We start from the raw sequence: 20,084 nt of genomic DNA on the forward strand, positions 1-20,084 counted from the left end.
CTGTGGACCTTGGACCAGCTTTCAGCTTCTCAGGGCCCCAGGCCCTTCATGACTCTGCACAAGATGGATAGGGTAAAAGAAAAAGATGCAGAAACCAGTCACTGAGATGAGTTTTATAAAGCAGTAAGTACAGTGTGCGGTCATGGCCTTCACGGGATCCTAGTCGGTGCAATTCAAAATGCATGAAAGGCTCAAATGAGATAGACAATTGTCTCCAACCTTAATGTAAAGTCACTTGGAAAGCATTGGAAAATTGCAGATTTGTAGGCTGAAAAATATGATTCAAGATGCAGATGTCCTATGGACTTACATTGAGAAACAGTTTTAGTAGCTCAGAAACGTACCCTGGGATCAGTAGAGTGACAGCTGATCCCAGCCGCACGGCTTCAGACTCCTTCAGAGAGCCTACCAATGACCAGCCCTTGAAATCGGTGGCTGTCATGTGTGTGGGGCAGAGAGGATGTCTCGGAGCTGCACCTCAAGAGCCATCTTCAACAGAATTTGTGCTCATTTTTATGACCCCTATTTAGCCATTCACCCCAATTTCTTCACTTTTCTCTCATTTTACATAAGTACTTACATTCATCAACACATAAATTCCATAGGAATAAAAAAGCATAAAGAAAACCAAAGAGCCTTAAGTAATTTTTAATTGCCCCCCATCCTGAGGAGATGGCATAAAACTTGCCACATCCCTTGCCATCTGGGTAAGGAGATTTTTCTCCCCAGTATCTGTGGGTGGGCTGTGCATTCAGTGATGAGTGGCTAGCATCCTTGCTGGCTGAGGTCTCAGGGCCACATCACACAGTTATGAATGCCTCACCCTCACACTACAAGCTCTGGGGAGCTGACCCGAGAGCCATCACAAACGGCCCCTGGGGAGCTCAGAGAGCCACTGAATCAGTGGGTGCTCAGGCTGTTCTTGCACAGGGAAACAAAGTTGTGACCTCTGGGTGTCCGTGGAGACCCATCCCTCGAGGCAGTACCTTTCACAGCAGGGCTGCCTGCGGGGTGTGGGGCCTCCTCTGTTCTCAGTGCCCTGAGGCTTCTGAGTGGGAGATCTGGACAGCTGTCTCTCTTCTCCATGGTGCCAGCAGTCCTACGTAAGAGTGGCTTACCCAGAGTCTCCTGGGTTACCTGCTCTCTACAGAGCACATAGCTTGTGACCTGGGGATGAACACTGCTTGTGCCCAAACTGATCCACATCTAAGTCCAGGCCCTGTGTGACCAAGCCAAGCGACTCACTCCTCTGAGCCTGGCCTACTTTATATAGAAAGTGAGGATAATCTTTAGCACTAACCCCTTGGATACAAGTGAAAACGTAAGCTTAGGATCTGGAAATAATCACTCAGAAAGTAAAATCTTTCTCCAGCCTCCCAATTATTAGCGTAACTCCTCACACTCACTAGGAATGGGCAGGGACAGAGGGTCAATCCATTTACTGAATCACGTCAGAATTGAAACAGGTCTCAGAAGCCATCTGGCCCAGGCAGCCCTTTAATCTGGGAATTCTATTGCAGGGGCCAGGTGGGCAGTAATGTGCAGACCAGCACAAGACCAAACTGTGAGAAGCTGGGGAGAAAGCCGGGGAGATCCAGAAAGTGCATGCTCTGCCCAAGGGACTTCAGATTCCATAACTGTCCAACATTAGGCTGGAATGCAAGCATGTACGAGTGAGTGAGTGAGTGAGTGAGTGAGTGAATGAATGAATGAATAAGGCTGGAGGCTTCCATGCAGGCTGAGGGCCATGAATTTGTGATGTGTGCTCTGTGGGGCCCCAAATGGATGACCTTCCATCCTCTCTATGGACCAGTAGAAACCGTGGGTTAGGGTGGGACTGCGCTGGGGTTACAGTGGGGTTTAGATTCCACTTGTCACCGTCACCAAGGAACTGAGGACTGGAGCCGGCACCTACCATGCAGGAGGCTGACTTCCTCACCCGCGGACGGGAGCCTTCACCTGCCACTCTGGTCAGTATATGTGAGCGACACAGCAATGCCGGCTCTCTCCCACCCCACTCCCATGTGACCGCCCCACGGCTCCTGCCCACAGGCAAGTGTGTCCCTGGATCTGAGCCGCACCTCCATCCCTCTGGCCCCACAGAAATGTACACGCACAGTCGCCATCACCTTTCTCAGTCTCGCAGCCCCTGTGCCGGAGCGGATGGCATCCATCAAGGCTTGCCTTGCGTCTACGGTGTTGCTGGGGGTGCCTGTGCTGCACCTGGAGGCCGTCCTTGGTGCAGAGAGAGCCTGGGAGGGTGGAGGAGGTGGTGGGGGCACAGCTGGAGGGGGCGGAAGGCCAAGATCTTCTAGCAGAGGACTTTCTGAGCCCTGTGCAGAGTGTGCGGCGTCTCGGAAGCTCCGGAGCTCCTCAGAGGCAGAGGATGCCACCTGGCAATGAGATGATTAAATGACTATTATAGAGTGAATGTCTCCCAAAATTCAGGTGTGAAATCCCAACGCCCAAGGTAGTGGCATGAGGAGAGGAGGATTGGGGGTGGCTAGGTCATGAGTTGGAGCTCTCATGAATAGGATTAGCGCTCTTATACAAAAAAGGCTCCAGGGAGATCTCTCACCCCTGCTACTATATGAGGACGCAGAGAGAAGGCACTGTCTATGAACCAGAACGTGGGCCCTCACAAGATACTGAATCTGCTGGTGCCTTGATCTTAGACTTTGAGCCTCCAGAACTGTGAGCAATAAAATTTTGTCATTTATAAGCCACCCAGTCTGTCAGATTCTGGTATAGCAGCCCAAACAGACTAAGGCAGTGACACTGTCCCCAAAGGTTCTGAGAGAGCAGCACACGGCTGATTATCTTACCCTTGGACCTGAGGCAGTTCTTTTGCAATAATCCCAGGAAGTTTGTCCACTTCATGGCTGAGACATCTGCCCCCATGCTCTGTCGGCAGCCAAGCAACTGATCCGAGAGACCAGAAGTTGGCAGTCCTGCCTTACTGAGAACTCTCTGACCTCATGACTCTTCTTGGCATATAAGAATAGACATAGAGGCTGGACACATATATCCAACCCATTAATGGGGGCAAGACATGCACTCAGAACCTAATGAGTGATGTACAAGTAGCATTGTTCCTCAATTTCTGTGCCTGGAAACTAAGACGAGACCATTCTGCCCTAAACTCAAGTCCATATTGGCTCCCGAGGTTGTGCAAAAACCAGCGCTATATTCATGCAACAACTTTTTTCAGGGTGTGCAGTGGCTCCAGTTCTGGTTGTCCAGTTAGTGAAGCCTGGAAGCCATGCCAGCTGTCCAAGTGACTCCGTTCTAGGCATAGGAAGGAACTGTGCTTCAGCACAGGCTGAGAGAGTGTCTGGAAGCTCTCACTGCTCCTTGCCATGGCTGCCCCACACTCTTGGAGCAGGGTTTCCACTCCAGTGTCTCAGGCAGGCTGGTTTGGCCACTCTAAAGACGGATGGTTCACTATGCACTCGGAAGAACAGAAGCTTCTGCAGCCACCACCCAGGTGCCTGGGGAGAAGGGGTGAGTGGGTTTGACCTCCTGACACCATGGAAGGCCCTTCACCTCTTACCTTCCTCAGGCTGCAGGTGCCGCTGTGCTCGCGGATAGCTGCCAGCAGTGCAGATCGCTCGCCCTCTGCCTCCGCGTAGGACAGTTTCACTGGCCTGCCCTCCCCGGTGTGTTCTGCCGTCTAAAATATTAACAGTGTCACATATTTCACTGAGAACATGGAGAAATGCGAACTGTAAGGCAGCGCATGAGAAAACCCACTCATGGGACAGGCACGGTGGCTCATGCCTGTAATCCCATCTACTTGGGAGGCTGAGGCAGGAGAATTGTTTGAACCCAGGAGGCAGAGGTTGCAGTGAGCCATGATCGTGCCAGTGCACTCCAGCCTGGGCCATAGAGTGAGACTCTGTCTCAGGAAAAAAAAAAAGAAAGAAAATCCACCTACGTCAGCTGAGACCTATAGGGTCAGTTTTACACCCCTGTCTATGAGAAGGCACACATAAGAATCAAAGGCTGCCTATCTGGGGTAGTTTCAGCGCATCTGGGGTAGTTTCAAACTGCCTCTGAATGGCAGATCATTCCTGTTATCCATCCTAGCGTTCCAGAGCTGATGTGTGTGTTTACATCTTGCAGACCCAGAAGAGAATCCATGGCCCCCACTAGCTAGTGCCTGACTTTGGACTAGGCCCCTTGGCCTCACTGTGCCTCAGTTTCCTCATCTGCAAAATGGAAGAAATATCTCCTTATTATCAGCATTGGTGTAGCATGCAAATGAGATAATACTTGTGGTATGTTAAGTGCCTAGACAGTGGGCAAGTCGTGTCCTAAAATTACTCCTGTGTTACTGAAGAATGACAGTTTGCTGTTGCTACAAATGCATATGGGAAAGAAGTGGCCCTGCCTGAACTTTCTCCCCCGTTTCATTGTTCAAGGATGAGCATACGGATGGTCCTGCCCCTGGCCTCTCCACTCCTCTGGCCCTGTAGATGGACATCACCGGCTGTTACCTTTCCCACAGGGCAGCCAAGGGCCTGAAGTCAGTGTGGACTAGTCTCACACCCATCCATTTTGTCCCTTTAGTAGTTCAGTACAAATATCTGGAGGCAGGGAATTCTAGTTAAAATGAAACCTGTGTGGTAAGCCTCAGTGTTATCCTCATCCCGTCTCTCTCTCTCCGCTTTATTCTGAGACTGAGACCAGTGTACTGAAGTGGGCAGGTGTGGAAGGCCTGCCCAAGACCTCTCTGCAGCCTGCCCTGGAGGCTGCCATCCTCACCTTGCGTAGCCTGTCCTTCCCTCCTGCAGAGTGGATGGCTTCCATCAGGGCAGAGTGCAGGGATGTGTCTTTTGGGACTGGTCTCTGGACTACAGGTTTGAATTTTTTCTTCGGCCCAAAAATACTGGGTGGCCAAATACTGTCTGTTTCATTTCCATCTGTAGAGAACATACTGGGCTTTTCCTCTCTTTCTAGGAGAATGTGGCTTTCTGTGCCAGACCCTTCTGGAGGATGGGAAGGCTCGCCGCGGCCTGGGACATGCACAGAGCCATTGGCCAGCTCCCTGTTGCAGGACTGGGCATTGGACATGTGTGGAGGGGGTGGGTCTGTACCATCAGGTGCGTGTCTGGGTTCAGATGCTGAGTTGGCCTCCTGGTTACTTGTGCTTTGCTTTCCACTGAAACCACAGCTCTGTCCCACAGAAACACCATCCCTCTGGGAAGACTGAACCAGTGAAAAACAGGAGCTTCTGTGGATAGCAGCAGGTCCATCCTGAGTATACAACTTCCTGTATGGGCTGCTGACCTCCCTGCTAGGAGGGGCTCCCACTGCTGAGTCTTCCCCATGGTTGTCAGGAGGAGTGACATAGGGCCGCTGGGCACCGTCCTTCCAACCTTGTGTCTCTGAGTGTGGGCTGGAGGTCCTGTCATCTTTCACAGTTACAGGTGGTGCAGCCAGCACTGGCACCCTGCCTGCATAACCCTTCTCGGCATGACCGTGCGGCCTTACCATGTCAGCATGGACTTTCGGGGGTCCTATGCGCTTGGCAATGGCAGAGGCCACATACTGGCTGGATGTTCTTCTCTGAGGCTTGAGAAATGTGACTTCTGTGTTGTGAGTTGCTGGCACCTTCACGTGACCCATGCCCATGGTGGGGGGCTGGCTTCTCCCCTCCTTGAGGGGGTTCAGGCCCTCATGGTGGGCAGACTGCTGCTGGGGCAATATTGGCTTGGGGTCTGCTTGGAGTCTGCTCTCTGGATGCTGTGTCTGGGTGCGCACAGGCGGGGAGGAGGGTCCCCTGGCAGAGTTCTCCAAGGGCCGACCCAGGTGCTTTTCCACAGAGTTGCACCTCCAGAACTCTTTGACTTTCCCAATGGGCTGAGATTCTGCTTCAGGCACAGACGAAGACAGGGAAATGATCCTGATGCCGGCGGTGTGGGGATTCACCAAGTTCCCCAGCTCGTCAATCTTAATGGCGCCAGTGGAGAGGGACACGTCTCTGTTGTAACAGCGCATCTCTGACTTTGGAGGAATGATTTTATATGTTGTGAGGCCGTGCTTCAGTCTGTAGCTTTTCCCTGGGTTTTGGCCTCGTTGGTGCCATGATGCTGGTGCCAGGGCAGCGTTTTTATCATTGCCCTCCTTTTCATTCACTGGTTGGGAATTCACTGTCTCTGTGGCCTGAGTCCTCTCCCCGTCAGCACAGCCATGCACTTTGTCTTTCGCTTTTGCATTTAGGTTGTCTGTGTGAAGATTCGAAGCAAAAGAAGTCACCCTAGGTACCATTTCCATTAGATTTCCATCTTTACAGATGTTGGATAAGGCCACACGGATTCCTTTTCCCATGTCATGGGAAGCGGCGTGCAGGGCAGGTACTTCCTCCCTTGCCTTTCCAGGGGGCTGGCTGTGCTCAGCCTGAAGTGGCGCCAGGGAGGCTCTCCTGCTGGTAACACCCTCCAAGTCGAAAGACCCAGCATTGTTGTTTCTATTGGAAAACAACCCCGAATCCACAGGATCATCTGAAACTTCCCCTATGAATGTTACTGGGATTGCATCTGTGTCGCCATGAGGGACCATGGCATCCTGTGGGCAGTGGTTGGATGTACCATGGATGGAGCTGGTAAGGGAGCTGGTGTCGGTTTCATAGCTGTCTTCCATTTCTGCAAAGAGGGACAAACACAAATCACAGATGTTTCCCACGCCAATTACTTAGTGTAATTGCAGCCATGACTTTGATTTCCCTGAGGTTACTTTTGAATACATTATTTACATATGTTTTAAAATATTATTTGGGTTTGTAATCTACATAATATGCCTGGGGCCAGAATCTCAACTTTCATTACTCAACACAGCTGTTTGCAGATCCATGATGTTTCAAGGCAAGGTATTCAGTTACAACGTGCTGCCAACATCCTTCACTCCTGGGCAACAGAGCGAGACTCCGTCTCAAAAAAAAAAAAAAAAAAAAAAAAAAGTTGATTTCTAGATCCAAGCCTCTGGAAAAACTGTCTCAACATAGAAACATGAAAGTGAGTTTTGGGTTTTGACCTCCATGTTTCTCATGTCCACTAGAAGCACAACAGAATCCAGAGGCCCACGGGCTCTAGCTTTAACTTCTTAAGGAAGCAGATGACTAAGTCTTGAGTATCTCAGAATTACTATGGCTCTTCCAAGCACCAAATGATGCAATGGTCATGGGGTCAGAACCTGTGGGACACACCATGGCTGATTCAGATTTTTAGCTCTGTCAACTATACATTCTCAGGACAGGAAACTGAAAAGTGAGTCAGACAAAAACAACTTGTCAGTTTTGCAGTCTGTTATCTTCTCTCTCTTTTTAAGGCATGATAAATATCTAATTTTTAGTTTATTTTCAACATATGCATTGGAGAAAATAACATAGCTGCTTTGTTTGAAAGATTCCCTAGCTGTTTACTGCAATTATTTGCCATCTGCTTTGGCCTTCCAAGTATTATTTCCCCAAAATATATTAATAAAATAGCAGTGTCAAAAGGCTGAGTATTTCTCATTGAGAGAGATGCCATATATTAGCAAATCAAGAGAAGTCTTAATGAGGAAATCTGTTTATGTTTTTTATATAAAAAACCACCCTTTTTATTCTTTAACATGTGCAGCATACTTTTTAATGCGCAGAATTAGTATTATTCAGAGCACACTGTAAGCAGCTGTCTGGATGTTTCCAGGTACTGCTTGGCAGCCCAGATAAAAAGCAGTCTACTGGAAAACTGTGTGTGTCTCACATCCAGGCTTTCACCAAACTGGCCTGGAATTCCTTTCGAAGGCTGTTTCCTCACATAGATACATCAAAGTATGCTCAGAGGAAGTTACTGTTGGCACCTACTTTCATGCAGCATAATATCAAAGTAGTACATCAGGTGGTTCTTACCTTCCAGGTCTTCATCAAGTTCTGCAAGGGTTTTATGGAACTGTCCAGTAATTAATAGGTCTTCTTCATCATTTGAGGCTGTGGCAGCTTTTTCGGTTCTGGGGAAGACCAAAGAGAAAGGAGCACTCATTTCTCTATTGATTTAATGTACTCCTTTCCAGGAATATCTGAGGATAGAACAGCTCATACTCAAATTCAAGCAGTCACATACTCACTGTACTGCTGCTGTCCTCAGAACTATGGAGACGCAGATTGTTCATGGGTGTGTGTGTCCCCCGTGCGTGTGCACAGGTGTGTGAGGGATGCAGGTGCCATGTGTGCATGTGTGGAATATATGTCTTGTATGTGGTGTGCATGTGATATATGGTGTGTGTGTGGCCCCAAAGTGTTAAAAGTAACCAAACCACACACAGCTTTCATTCACTCTGCAGACTGAAGTCAAAGTTTTAATTCCACTGCACAAAAGACGGGTTCATGTGATCCAGGATTTGCTGGCATCTCTGCCTTGCACTACAGCAAGTTCCCTGCACCCGGCACCTGGCAAGAAGGAGTGAAGCCATCTGGAGGCCAAGCATGTGCACGTGGCTGGGGGCTGGTCCACCTCACCTTGACACTGCACAGCCTGGCTGTTCCTCGGCACTTGGGCATTTAAGTGCAGCATCGTTCGAGGTCCCAGTGATAAAGGCTACCTACCTCTGGCGCAGGATCTGCCTGCTGTTAGGAGGCCTGTGGGGAGGGCTGCATGGAGGAGGGTTTCCAGAAGTCCCACCAACTTCATAAGCTCAGCCTCCATTTGTGTCCACCCTAGCAGTGGCCCAACCTGCCATACTCAGAAAATGAGAAATTTCACTCCCTGGACTATAAATGACTTTTACAGACTCTATGTTTACTTTGGTTTAATTTCTACCCTGGGTAGGTGACAGGAAGCCTGATAATGCCACTTGCAGGGGCAGGGCTTGGGGGCTTGATAATGCCACTTGAAGAGCTGTATTCCCTGGGATCTTGAACTGGGACATAAAGACAATGAGGATGGCCAAAAAGCCTCACAGCAACAGTAACAGGAATAACCGCTCCACCCTTGACCCTGCAAGCCCCTTCCCAAGGTCCCCTCTCAGACTCAACAGGAGGAAGCTCCTAGCAGCGTGAGGCCTGCCTGCATGCCTTTGTGCCAGCCCCCAAACACAGCTCTTTTGCACAAATTATCTTATTATAACCCTCACAAACAGCTTTTCAGGTAGGTAGTGTTGCTGTCACTATTGTAGAGAGATGAAACTAGGTACAGAGAGACTACAGAGCTGCCCAGGTCACACTGGCATCCAGAACCAGGCCTCCTGCCCCAAAGCCCAAGAACGACCAGCTGCATCTGGGGCCACAACACATAATAATGTGGCCCCTGTGGCACGGGGCAGCCAGGAAGATGTCAACCCGTCTGCTCAGAGAGCCGGATCTGGCTTTATTTGCGTCACAGGGACAATGGCATCTGTGAGACAACTGCTGCCAAAACAATTTAAAAACTGTCTTTGCAAGGGCTCTTGCCTCTATTTTCCTACTGTGCAGAAAATACAGAGACATGTCTATGGCAATTGTCTATCTTCAGTGAAAGCTGAAGGTTTGTTTCCCGCTGATTGTTAAAAATTGAGGACCAATTTCCATCATTGCATTGAGGACCAATTTCCATCATTGCTAATCAGGCCCAGATAATGATGCATGAAATAAGCTTTGCACAACCCTCACGTAGCAAAGTTTTTATTCTGATAAATGAGTCTTTCTTATTTGGTGACTATGTCCATTTGGGAGCCAGGAAGTGGCTTCCAGATTAGTCTCAGCTAATGTCCTCTGACAAGCTACACAAAGGGGGCTGGTTGGAGATGTGTGTGCATGTGGACCCATTAATAAGGACCACAAGAGGTGCATGACTGTCTTCCCTATTACTTTTGCCACGGATTTTAATTATTTGAATGCACTTTACCAAAGTTGTGCTTTTCTCTTTCATGAAACGTGATGGTTTAAATATATTTAAATTTTTAATAAAATATATGGCAGAGAAAAATGGAAATTGCTATATAAAAGAACAATCTGAAATGGAAAACAGATTTAAATGCTTGGAAAGATGGAAAACTTTTTAAATGCTTGCTCTTAGTTTAGGATGCTTAAAGCCCAGCCAAACAAAATTACAGACATACTTTTACTTCAAAGTATTTGCCTTCATTTTAAAGTATGCTTGACCACGTCACTCACTATGAGACACGGAACATAATGATATCACATAATGCTATCAATAAGAATTAAAAAAAATGTAAGATAAAAACTCCACTGATTCTACCATTTTGCAAAATAGCAAAACAAAACAAAACAAAAACCCACCCCAAACTGATGAAGATGTGATGAAATCTGAGAGACCCACACTTGTTGCTACAGGTTTTAACTGGAAAGCAATGTGGAAATATATATCAAAAAACACACAAACAAAAATCACTTTATCTTTGTAAGAACTTTGGCCCATTAATCTCTCTTTTAATAATCTGCCTTAAGGAAACCCAATAGAAGGAAAAATACAAATACAACAATGTTCATGTTAGAATTCTAGAATGTCCAGCAGTAGGCAGTTACCTAAATTATTACATATACATTTCAAAGGGCATTAAAATCAGTAAATATGATGATCATCAAGTCTATGTAGAAACACAGATCCATGCTTATGTTTGCATGTTATGTGAAGAAATCAGCACACACATATATAGAAACATTGTGATAATATAAAAATAGCAAATACCTTTGGACAAGGGGGAGATAGAAATCTAGACAAGAAACCAACCAGCGTGACTTAAGGAAAAGGTTGAATTAGGATGAATATTTTGCCTTTTTTCTTTAGAACTGTGCTTGGTTGAATTCAAAGCAGCTTGAGTGATAGAGCAAATTTTTAGCCAGCAAAATTTAAAAGGATAATTTTGTCCTTTAGTGAACAAGAATTCTTTCCTGCAAAAGAGTTTGCATTCTTCTTACACTGCACACAGTTAAGTACTTTTATTTTGTTACTGAGTGCCTAGCAATCCTAGTGTGTGGCTGTCAGCCTGAAACTGTAACAGAGAGGATGCACAAGGTCTGAACAGTCTCAGCCCTTCAACACCTTCCTCCTCCCAGGCTCTGGGCTCCCTGCCCTTTAGAAACAGCAGGAGCCCAGTTCCAGGCACTTGGAGCTGCTTCTCAGCTGGTTTCTCCCCTATCCACCAGTTACAGCTGCCTTTCTGGAGTCTGGGGACCCTGTGCTCAGCCCTAGTCCTTCATCCCTGTGTTCTTTCCTGTCCAGCTCCCTCCCACCACTGGCCTCACTTGACACTCTAGAGGTTGCCCTGGATGCTGCTGCTTGGTTCCAGGCTCTGCTGGTACCTTGCATCCCACCTCTGCTCCAGCTTTGCTCCCCGACACTTCAGTGTGGGGCTGGCTCCTTGGGGCCCTGCTTGCCCTGAAAAGAAAGAGTGGACATGAGCTAGGAGCTTTCAGCCTGTGTGCACCGTGGAGTGAGGGAAGGTCTGGCCACCAGGCAGCCAAGGACCTTGTTTGGTGTTTCTCCTGAGGCTGCCAAGCTCTTGGCATCTCTGAGAGAAGAAAGAGGAGCAGCCTGCTCTTCTCTTGATGCAATACAGGGCGGCTGCGTTCTGAGCATGTATGAATGGATTATCTAGCAAAAGCCAGAGCCAATGGCAATGTAGTGATTTTATTTTCCAGTGTAAAAAAGCAGGAGGGAGAGACAGCAGTATTTTCCTTCCTTACTAGCTCCCATCTACTTCTCTCCAAAGGGGTACTAATGGATTATAAACATTCCTCTCTCTTTGCAAAATCACCAGATTTATGCCCTTAGTCACTGGGCTTGGAGGCCAGCTCTGTGTGGGCTTAGCAGGGGAGCCCTAGGTATGTGTCCCTAAAGACTTAGCAGTCAGCAAGAAACACCAGCCTCTGTTAGCTTAAAGTAAACCTGCCCAGATGCTTTTTTCCCGGGCTTCCTTTCCCCCCAACACATACCCCAATCTTTAGACATGTTCCTTATTGACAGTTTGTTCTGGCTTAAGACCAAGAAAATAAAATGCAAACAAACACAGGGCAGACATTTTGATACCAGGCTGCATGTGTTGAGTAAGTATTGCAGAGTTATCTTCTTACACGGAGGTGGGGACTCTGCAGGGAACATGAATGTTTAGGCTATTGTGGCATGCGATATGGGGGATACAGCTCAGCACCGGCAAGTTTCAAACCAGAGTCTGCCCAGGAAGTGGACCTGCGTCCTTGGGCCCAGCCTCTTGGGGTGGTCGGAGGGTGACAGGCTGACCGATCCACCCAGCCGGGTGTGTGCAGGGCTTGCTGAGCCTCTGCATTCACACCTCAGCCTCCAGCAAAAACAAAAACTAGGGGCAGTCACATTCAGTTAGTGCCAGGAGCCAAAATCGCTTTTTGATTTGTTGTTTTCATTTGCTATGAGTGAGAATGGGCTGAATCTGACCAATCTGAAATGTACAAGATGGGTTCATTGCACATGAAGTCACTTTTTCTTTTTGATGAGGCTAGAAGAGTTTCCTTAAGCAATTTAGTACAATGGCAGAATTAATGAAATAAAAACAAGTCTAAGAGGAGAAAGACGTTGCTTTTAGGTAGCAATCCAATTTGCTAATGACAACCAAACCAACCCCTGTGATTTCAAAATGATTACTTGATAAACTAAAGGCAAGAAGCCTGGGAAAACATGCAGTTGATGATAGTCATATGTGCTTAACCTTCCCGCTCCATTTGTAGATGTTCCTGTATTAACAAAGCTTCAGAGTCCTGGAACAATGGTGCCCAATACAACATAAGCCACACGTATAATTTAAAATCTTTTTATAATAATATTTAAAATGTATAAAGAAATAGGTAGAATTAATTTTAATACTCTAGTGATTTCTGCAAATAATTAATATAAAATTATTTTATTTCTGTACCAGATTTGATGTATATTTTTGTATGTATATTTTGTATACATTTTGTATATTTTGTATATATTTGTATATTTATATTTGTATATATATATTTGTATATATTTTGTATATTTTGTATGTATATATTTGTATACATACAAAATATATTTTGTATGTATATTTTGATGTATACTTACAGCACATGTCAATTTGGATCAGACACTTGGCAAGCACTCAGCAGCCACACACATTACTGGACGGTGCAGCTCTCCAAGGTCTCACACATGTTTTAAACACTCCTTTGTAAATGCAGTCACAAAGTTTCAGGGTTCTAGAAGGGGTCTGAAGTGTAGAAAATGTTTCTAAATGATCCCGTAGCCACAAAGTTGTTATGCAACCCTCTCTCTGTATCTGAGGAAAGGGGCATTGGTTCTAGGATCCCCCATTGATACCAAATTCTGTGGATGCTCAACTCCTTTGTATAAAATGGCATAGTAGCTCGGTGTGGTGGCTCATGCCTGTAATCCCAGCATTTTGGGAGGCCAAGGTGGGCAGATCTCTTGAGGTCAGGAGTTTGAGACCAGTCTGGCCAACAGGGAGAAACCCCGTCTCTACTAAAAGTACAAAAAGTAGCATGGTGGCATGCACCTGTAATCCCAGCTACTTGGGAAGCTGGGGCAGAAGAATCGCCTGAACCCAGGAGGGGGAGGATACAGTGAGCCAAGATCACACCACTGCACTACAGCCCGGGTGACAGAGTGAGACTCCGTCTCAAAAAAAAAAAAAAAAAAAAAAAAAAAGAAGGCATACTATTTGCACATAATCTATGCACTCTCACACAGTCATGAGCTGCATACTCACCTTTCAGTCAACAATGAAGTTTCAAGGTTCTAGGTGGTGCCAAATGTTTCTGAATGCTCCTGTGTCACAAAGTTTCTGCACCCACCAAGTTTCAGAGGTTGGTTGGTGTGATCTGGGTCCTTCTGCACCTCTCACTACAGGCCCTCAGTCCCATAAGGCTCCTCATAGCCACAAGCCTGCAGGTAATGGCACAGCTCCTCATAAAGTGCTTCTGCAGCCATCATCCCCAGCATGCACCGAAAAGTGGGGGCTGAGAAGGAATGTACAGGCTTCCAGGCTGAAATGGGACATCAGGCACTCCAGGGAGGCTCCCTTCAACTGGAGAAACTACACTCTCTACCTTTGGTGGCTCTGCACATGATTACAGTTTGGCCTTACCGTTAAAAAAAAAAAAAAAAAAAGGCCTGACACCCACTTATTCAATCTCTCTCTTTTACTCCTCACAGCATTCCTGTGGAATTGATGTTCCCAAAAGGAACCCTAGAACTCAGATTTTCACAATAATTATACACAGTTAGATATTGCCTGATTACAGCAAGGCTGCTTTCAGAATTCAAGAGTTTATAATCAGTGCTAGTTCCACTGTTCCTTCCCTGCAGGTAGGAGGAGATAACAGTCTCCTCTACACCCCCATCCATCTCTCTCTCTCTGTTTCTCCCTCTCTCTCATATACATACACACATCTATATATACACAAATACATGCACACATATGCATGCACACATATATATGTGTCTATTTATCTTTTTCAAACATGTTATAAATAAAGAGGAAGATGATCAGAGCTAGATACAAGTTACAAAGATTACCTAACAAATCAAATTTCTCCCCTTCCTCAGTCAGTTGTACGTAACAATACCTGCAACCATAACACCAGGTACCAATCGCTGAAGGCTAGCAATGTGTCAGGCACTATTGTAAGGGGAAGTAGTGCATATCTCAATTTTACTGACCAGGAAACTGAACCAAGAGGTGAAGCCACTGGGCAAACCACTGCCAGCCATGGGCAGTTCCTTCCCTAAGCAGTCTAAATGCAGACTCTTCAATCTTCACATTAAGTGACTCTTTAAGTATTAGGAGCATTGGCTGGGCTCATACATAAGGGACAGATGCCTGTCATAAGAGTCTGTGGGAATGTAGACCATGGCAGAGCTGTGTGTGAGGCACACAGGTCCTTTCCTGAGGGCCATGCCCGGGTGTCCCCAGAATGAAATGCAACCACCACATGCACACTTCTGTTATTCCTGTTCAGCTCTTGGGCTGAGCTCTTCCTTAGGAGTTTCTTCATTGGCTGTACTATGTTGAGAGGAAGACTCTGGGAGTCTGATTTTCCCTTTACAAGGTCAAATTTCAACTGAGATTTATTTTGCAGTGAAAAATTATAATCGGATACAATCAAATGACTTGAAAAACATATTCTTTTCAAATTGCAGCAGCACATATAACATATTCCTATTATTATTATTATTATTATTATTATTATTTGAGATGGAGTTTTGCTCTTGTCACCCAGGCTGGAGTGTAGTGGTATGATCTCGGCTCACTGCAACCTCTGCCTCCTGGGTTCAAGTGATTCTCCTGCCTCAGCCTCCCGAGTAGCTGGGATTACAGGCATCCGCCAGCATGCTTGGCTATTTTTTGTAATTTTAGTAGAGATGGGGTTTCACCACGTTGGCCAGGCTTGTCCTGAACTCCTGACCTTAGGAGATCTGCCTGCCTCGGCCTCCCAAAGTGCTGGGAGTACAGGCGTGAGCCAACGTGCAACATATTCCAAATATTACCAAGCATTCACACTTGCTCTTCTTAGAAGCACGGTATTCCTTAGACTCTTCAATTTAATGCCTTGGCTCCAAGGACACCAAATGGAGCCCACCAATGCTGCCACGTATGAAGCAAGGGCTGCAGCAGCAGTGAGGCCAGTCGAGCCCCTAAATACAACTGCACACAACCCAAGCAGTGAAGATGCCACTGAACCAGGACAGTTTTTAGCTGTGGCCAGCCCAATATGGCTCTCTCCTTGGACAGGTGGCAGAGCTCTTGAGGAAATGGTGTTTGCCTCCAGCTTGTCAATGTGTGAACCCAGGCATCCCTAGCCAAAGGAGTCTAGATGATTCTGACCTTCGTAGGGTGCAGAGAAAGGAGAAATAGCTAAGAAAACTAGAACACAGCGATGTAGACCTTACACACTTGGGTCTTCCCAGGTGATGAAGGGTCTTAAGGCTGTTCCCAAACAGTGTTTAGTGAATACCCAAATAACAGAGGGGTGGCAACAGAAGACACTACTTTGGCCAAGTTGAGAAACCATGAGCAATCCTCATTTTCCTGATGACTGGGACTGCAGCAGAGACTTTCTGCAAGCTGAAGATGTCTGGGGCTATCAGGGACAGCTTCACAACCTATCCAACTCCACTCCCAGCCTAGAGGCCTGGCCTTGCCAGCCAGCCAGAAGGTGACTTCTGCTTTGCCCTGAGCCCCTAAGGCCTGGCATTCAGAGTGGATGGAGAGGGCTCATGTCACAGCCAGGTCCTACCTCTTCATCGTTTGCCATGTAAGATGAACACGGGTTCTGGGAGTACAAATGGACAGCTCAGGATGAGTTGTGGAAACCAGGTATGGGGTCATCCAGGGTACGGCCAGGAGGCTGGGCTCGGGGACCAGGCACAGGGCACCAGGAATGGTGGTCATGCCCTCGCTGGGCAGCCTCCTCTTGATCAAGGTTGGGTACGTGTTTTAGGGGCACAATGAAAGAGGAGCTTGAGGTGCCAACTAGGGACGCTCTGCCAGGCTTTTGCTCACACTGCCTGTCAGAAAACCTCCTCTTTGCTATCGTTTCTCTTAACCGCCAGAGTCTGAACATGGATGCTGCTGTTTATAGTGTTCTGATAGGGTTCTTCTGTGCAGGTGGCCAAGGTGAGGGCCACACCCCTGTGAACAGTGGTGGTTTCTGCGCTCTCACGAGTTCACCTTGAGTCTGGGCTGTCAGTCCCGAGGCATGGGTCCTCACTGTAGGGATCGTGACCACCCGACCAGTCTGCTCCATCAGGCCACACCTGAGTTCTGCTGCCGGGGCAGCCCCCGCCAGCCCTGCCTTTACCACCCCTGTGGTGCCTCAGTTTTCGACAGGGTTCACTCCAGATATGAATGCCAAGCCTGTCCCTGGAACACACTATTTTCATCAAAACAGGCAGATTCTCTCTTCATTCCCAACTTTATGTGTGAATCGATATTTTTCAAGCACAGGAAATACCTGAGTAGCTGCAACTATATTCCAAAGTTGGCGAATAGGCAAGGAAAGTAATCTTGTTTGTCCCAAAAAGAAGTGGAACAATCGATGCAGCCTTCAGTCTTCAGAAGGGTGTAAGTCTGGGAACAGGCCACATCCAGCTTGCATATGTGTTCCGTTTCACCCTGAGTGCTTGAATTGGTTGCCAACATTTACAATTTGGGAGACGTTACATAAAAATCCAGATTTCTGGCTTCTCTTCAAAAACTGGCCACACTGGGTCTGTAACCCACAGGGCAACAGTTGGACAGAGGGAGCAGGGCTGCTCTCTTTAGAGAAAGCATGTGTTTTCCACACTGCCTGTGGTCTCTCATCTGCTGAGCCTCCCTCAACCTTGCCTAACCACTGCCTTGCCTCTAAGGCATCCACATTTGCAACCCTTGCATTGCATGGGAGGCACTGCTTTGAAGTAATCCTGAAATTTATTGAAAATCATGTATTTGGGAAAAAAAGTGATATACCATGCTGAAATCTCTAAATATGTCTGATTTGTCAGTTGAGATAATTCCTGTAAGAAAACCCAAAAAACCTCAAAATGGTGCCCCAAAAAACTAGATTCATTCTATGAAATTCCCCCTACCCTCCAAAAACAAAAAACAAAAACCAAAAAGCAAAAAGACTATAGTCATTCCATGCAAGGGCAGCGTCAATCCCAACTCTTGGGCAAATAACCCAGCATCACAGCCAGGGCTAAGGGGCTCAGAGAGCATCTTCATCCTCATCTGACTGATGAGCTGACCACAACCTGGCGAAGGAAAGTGATTGTCCAGGGCAATTCATGGTGCCCCCATTTCCTAAACTAAGGGCAGTAGTTCTGACAATGGGTACTACTTATGATATATGCAACGTGCATGGTATCATCTGTGCTGGGCTTTTCACAGGCTCATGACAACTCTGATAGATAGGTGGCATATCCGCACTGTGTATGATCAAAAGGTAATGCTTGGCAAAATTAAGTGGACTCTTAAAGGCCAAACAGCTAGTTAGTGGTGGTGAGATTCCATTGTAGGTCTATCCGATGGCCAAACTCCCTCCCTCCCCACCACAGTACTCTCAAATTCAGTGGCACCCCAGAGATGAGGGCAGGAAAACATGCCGTGTTCCCTGTTTGCATAAAGCATCAGGTTCCAAAGACTCAATGATTATCCTGGCTGTGGCCACAGTCAATATTAACCCTCATTATTTGGATAGAAATCAGCAAGATTTTATATCAACGGTCAGCACCAGCAAAGCAAACAATGAGTCCTATGCGCAGCATCCCTCGGGGTGCAGAGTAACGCATGTCTGATTAGTTTCAGATGTGGAATGCAAACCTGTGAAATCCCCATGCAAACTGCAGAAAAGACGTGGAGATTACAGTAGAAAGTGATTTTTCTTTATGTTAAATGACTAAAAGAAAAATGCCATAATTTTCCTCTGTTCTCACAGATGTAAACAACACAGGCCAACCTCAGCAAAATGCATCTTGTGTGGGGTAGGCAGGAAGGAACCAATTGCTGCCTTCAAATTTCCTTTCTGATGAAATATAAACTTGGTCTTGGAGTCACCCTTAGAATTGAAGAGCTATACTTTAACGTTATTAGGGAGTGTGTATAACAACATGGGGAACTGGTCATGACAAACTGTTAGGTACAAAGATATATAAAGTATTATTGATAAGACAATTACACTAACCAGATACAGATTTGTGTGTTCATATGAATAGGGTTGGAACAAAACCTGAAAAACATATTATAAAAGTATTCATTCATTTTGGTGACTGGCTTATGAACTATTTCTTTAAATCATTTTACCTTCTTTCCTTTTTTTTTCTTTTTCTGGGATGGAGTCTCACTCTGTCACCCAGACAGGAATGCAATGGCGCGATCTCAGCTCACCGCAACCTCTGCCTCTAGAGTTCAAGTGATTCTCTTGCCTCAGCCTCCTGAGTAGCTGGGACTACAGGCAAGTGCCACCATACCCAGCAAATTTTTGTATTTTTAGTAGAGATGGGGTTTCACCATGTTGGCCAGGTGGGTCTTGAACTCCTGACCACAGGTGATCCACCCACCTTAGCCTCCCAAAGTGCTGGGATTATAGGCTTGAGCCACTGCATCCAGCCCATTTTACCTTCTTTCTGTTAACATTTCCATAGTATTTATTTGATGAATTCTTGAAGTTATCTAAAAGATGAAAAACATTGGCGGGCTGAAGAGAATCAACATGCCTTTCTATATAAGAATAAAGAAAGGAATCCTGACAGTGTGGTGTTGGTACAGAGATGGACAAATACACCAGTGCTATGGAAAGAGCGCTGGAACAGAACAACGTGCACATGGACACTTGATGTCTGACCACAGTGGGGATAGGAATCAGTGGGAAAAAATAGATCCTTCTTCACATCACACCCCAAAATAAACCCCAGGTATAGGAGAGCCCAAATGTGAGAATGCAGTTTTACAAGAAATTCAGACTACCTTTAGTCTTTCAGGGTACAGGAAGGATCTCTTAAATAGGCAAAGATTATATACATCTGAGAGAAAAAGGAAAAACGAATACTAAAATGTGAAGACAATCATTGTATAAGAAAAGAAAACACAGTTAGGTTGGAGCCACAGACTTAGAAATGTTCCATGTGCAAATAACTGACAAAGGAGAATTTAATAACCAAAAAAAGTAAACATAACAATTTTTAATTGAATTCAATTTTTTTTGAGACAGAGTCTTGCTCTACTGCCTAGGCTGGAGTGCAGTGGTACAATCTCAACTCACTGCAACCTTCACCACCTGGGCTCAAGTGATCCTCCCATCTCAGTCTCCAGAGTAGCTGGGACTACAGGCACGTGCTACCACGCTCAGCTAAGTTTTAAATTTTTTTTATAGAGAAAAGGTCTCACTATATTGACCATGCTGGTCTTGAACTCCTGGGCTCAAGCAATCCTCCTGTTTCAACCTCTCAAAATGCTGGGATTATGGGCATGAGCCACCATGCCAGGCCAAATGTAGCATGTTTTTTAAAAGGGCAAAGGCTATGAAAAGGCAATTAATACAAGACCCAAATTGCTAATGAACAAATGACAAGATGCTCATCCTTCCTAATCAGAGAACTGTAAATGAAAGC

At 46.4% G+C, this 20,084-nt stretch overlaps 1 protein-coding gene across 4 annotated transcripts in view; it reads right to left on the minus strand.

Annotated features, from left to right (window-relative positions):
* The window catches only part of COBL (cordon-bleu WH2 repeat protein), a 310,164-nt gene that overhangs the window by 8,041 nt on the left and 282,039 nt on the right, over positions 1-20,084 (minus strand). For all 4 annotated transcript variants that reach the window (XM_010357527.2, XM_010357523.2, XM_010357526.2 and 1 more), the window contains 4 exons: positions 7,895-7,992; positions 4,768-6,647; positions 3,554-3,673; positions 2,130-2,393 (listed from right to left, as the gene is read on the minus strand). In XM_010357527.2, the coding sequence (XP_010355829.2) occupies positions 2,130-2,393; positions 3,554-3,673; positions 4,768-6,647; positions 7,895-7,992 (2,362 nt within the window). The remainder of the gene's footprint in view (positions 1-2,129; positions 2,394-3,553; positions 3,674-4,767; positions 6,648-7,894; positions 7,993-20,084) is intronic.

Source organism: Rhinopithecus roxellana, chromosome 6 (genome assembly GCF_007565055.1).
Source record: "Rhinopithecus roxellana isolate Shanxi Qingling chromosome 6, ASM756505v1, whole genome shotgun sequence".
Lineage (NCBI taxonomy): Eukaryota > Metazoa > Chordata > Mammalia > Primates > Cercopithecidae > Rhinopithecus > Rhinopithecus roxellana.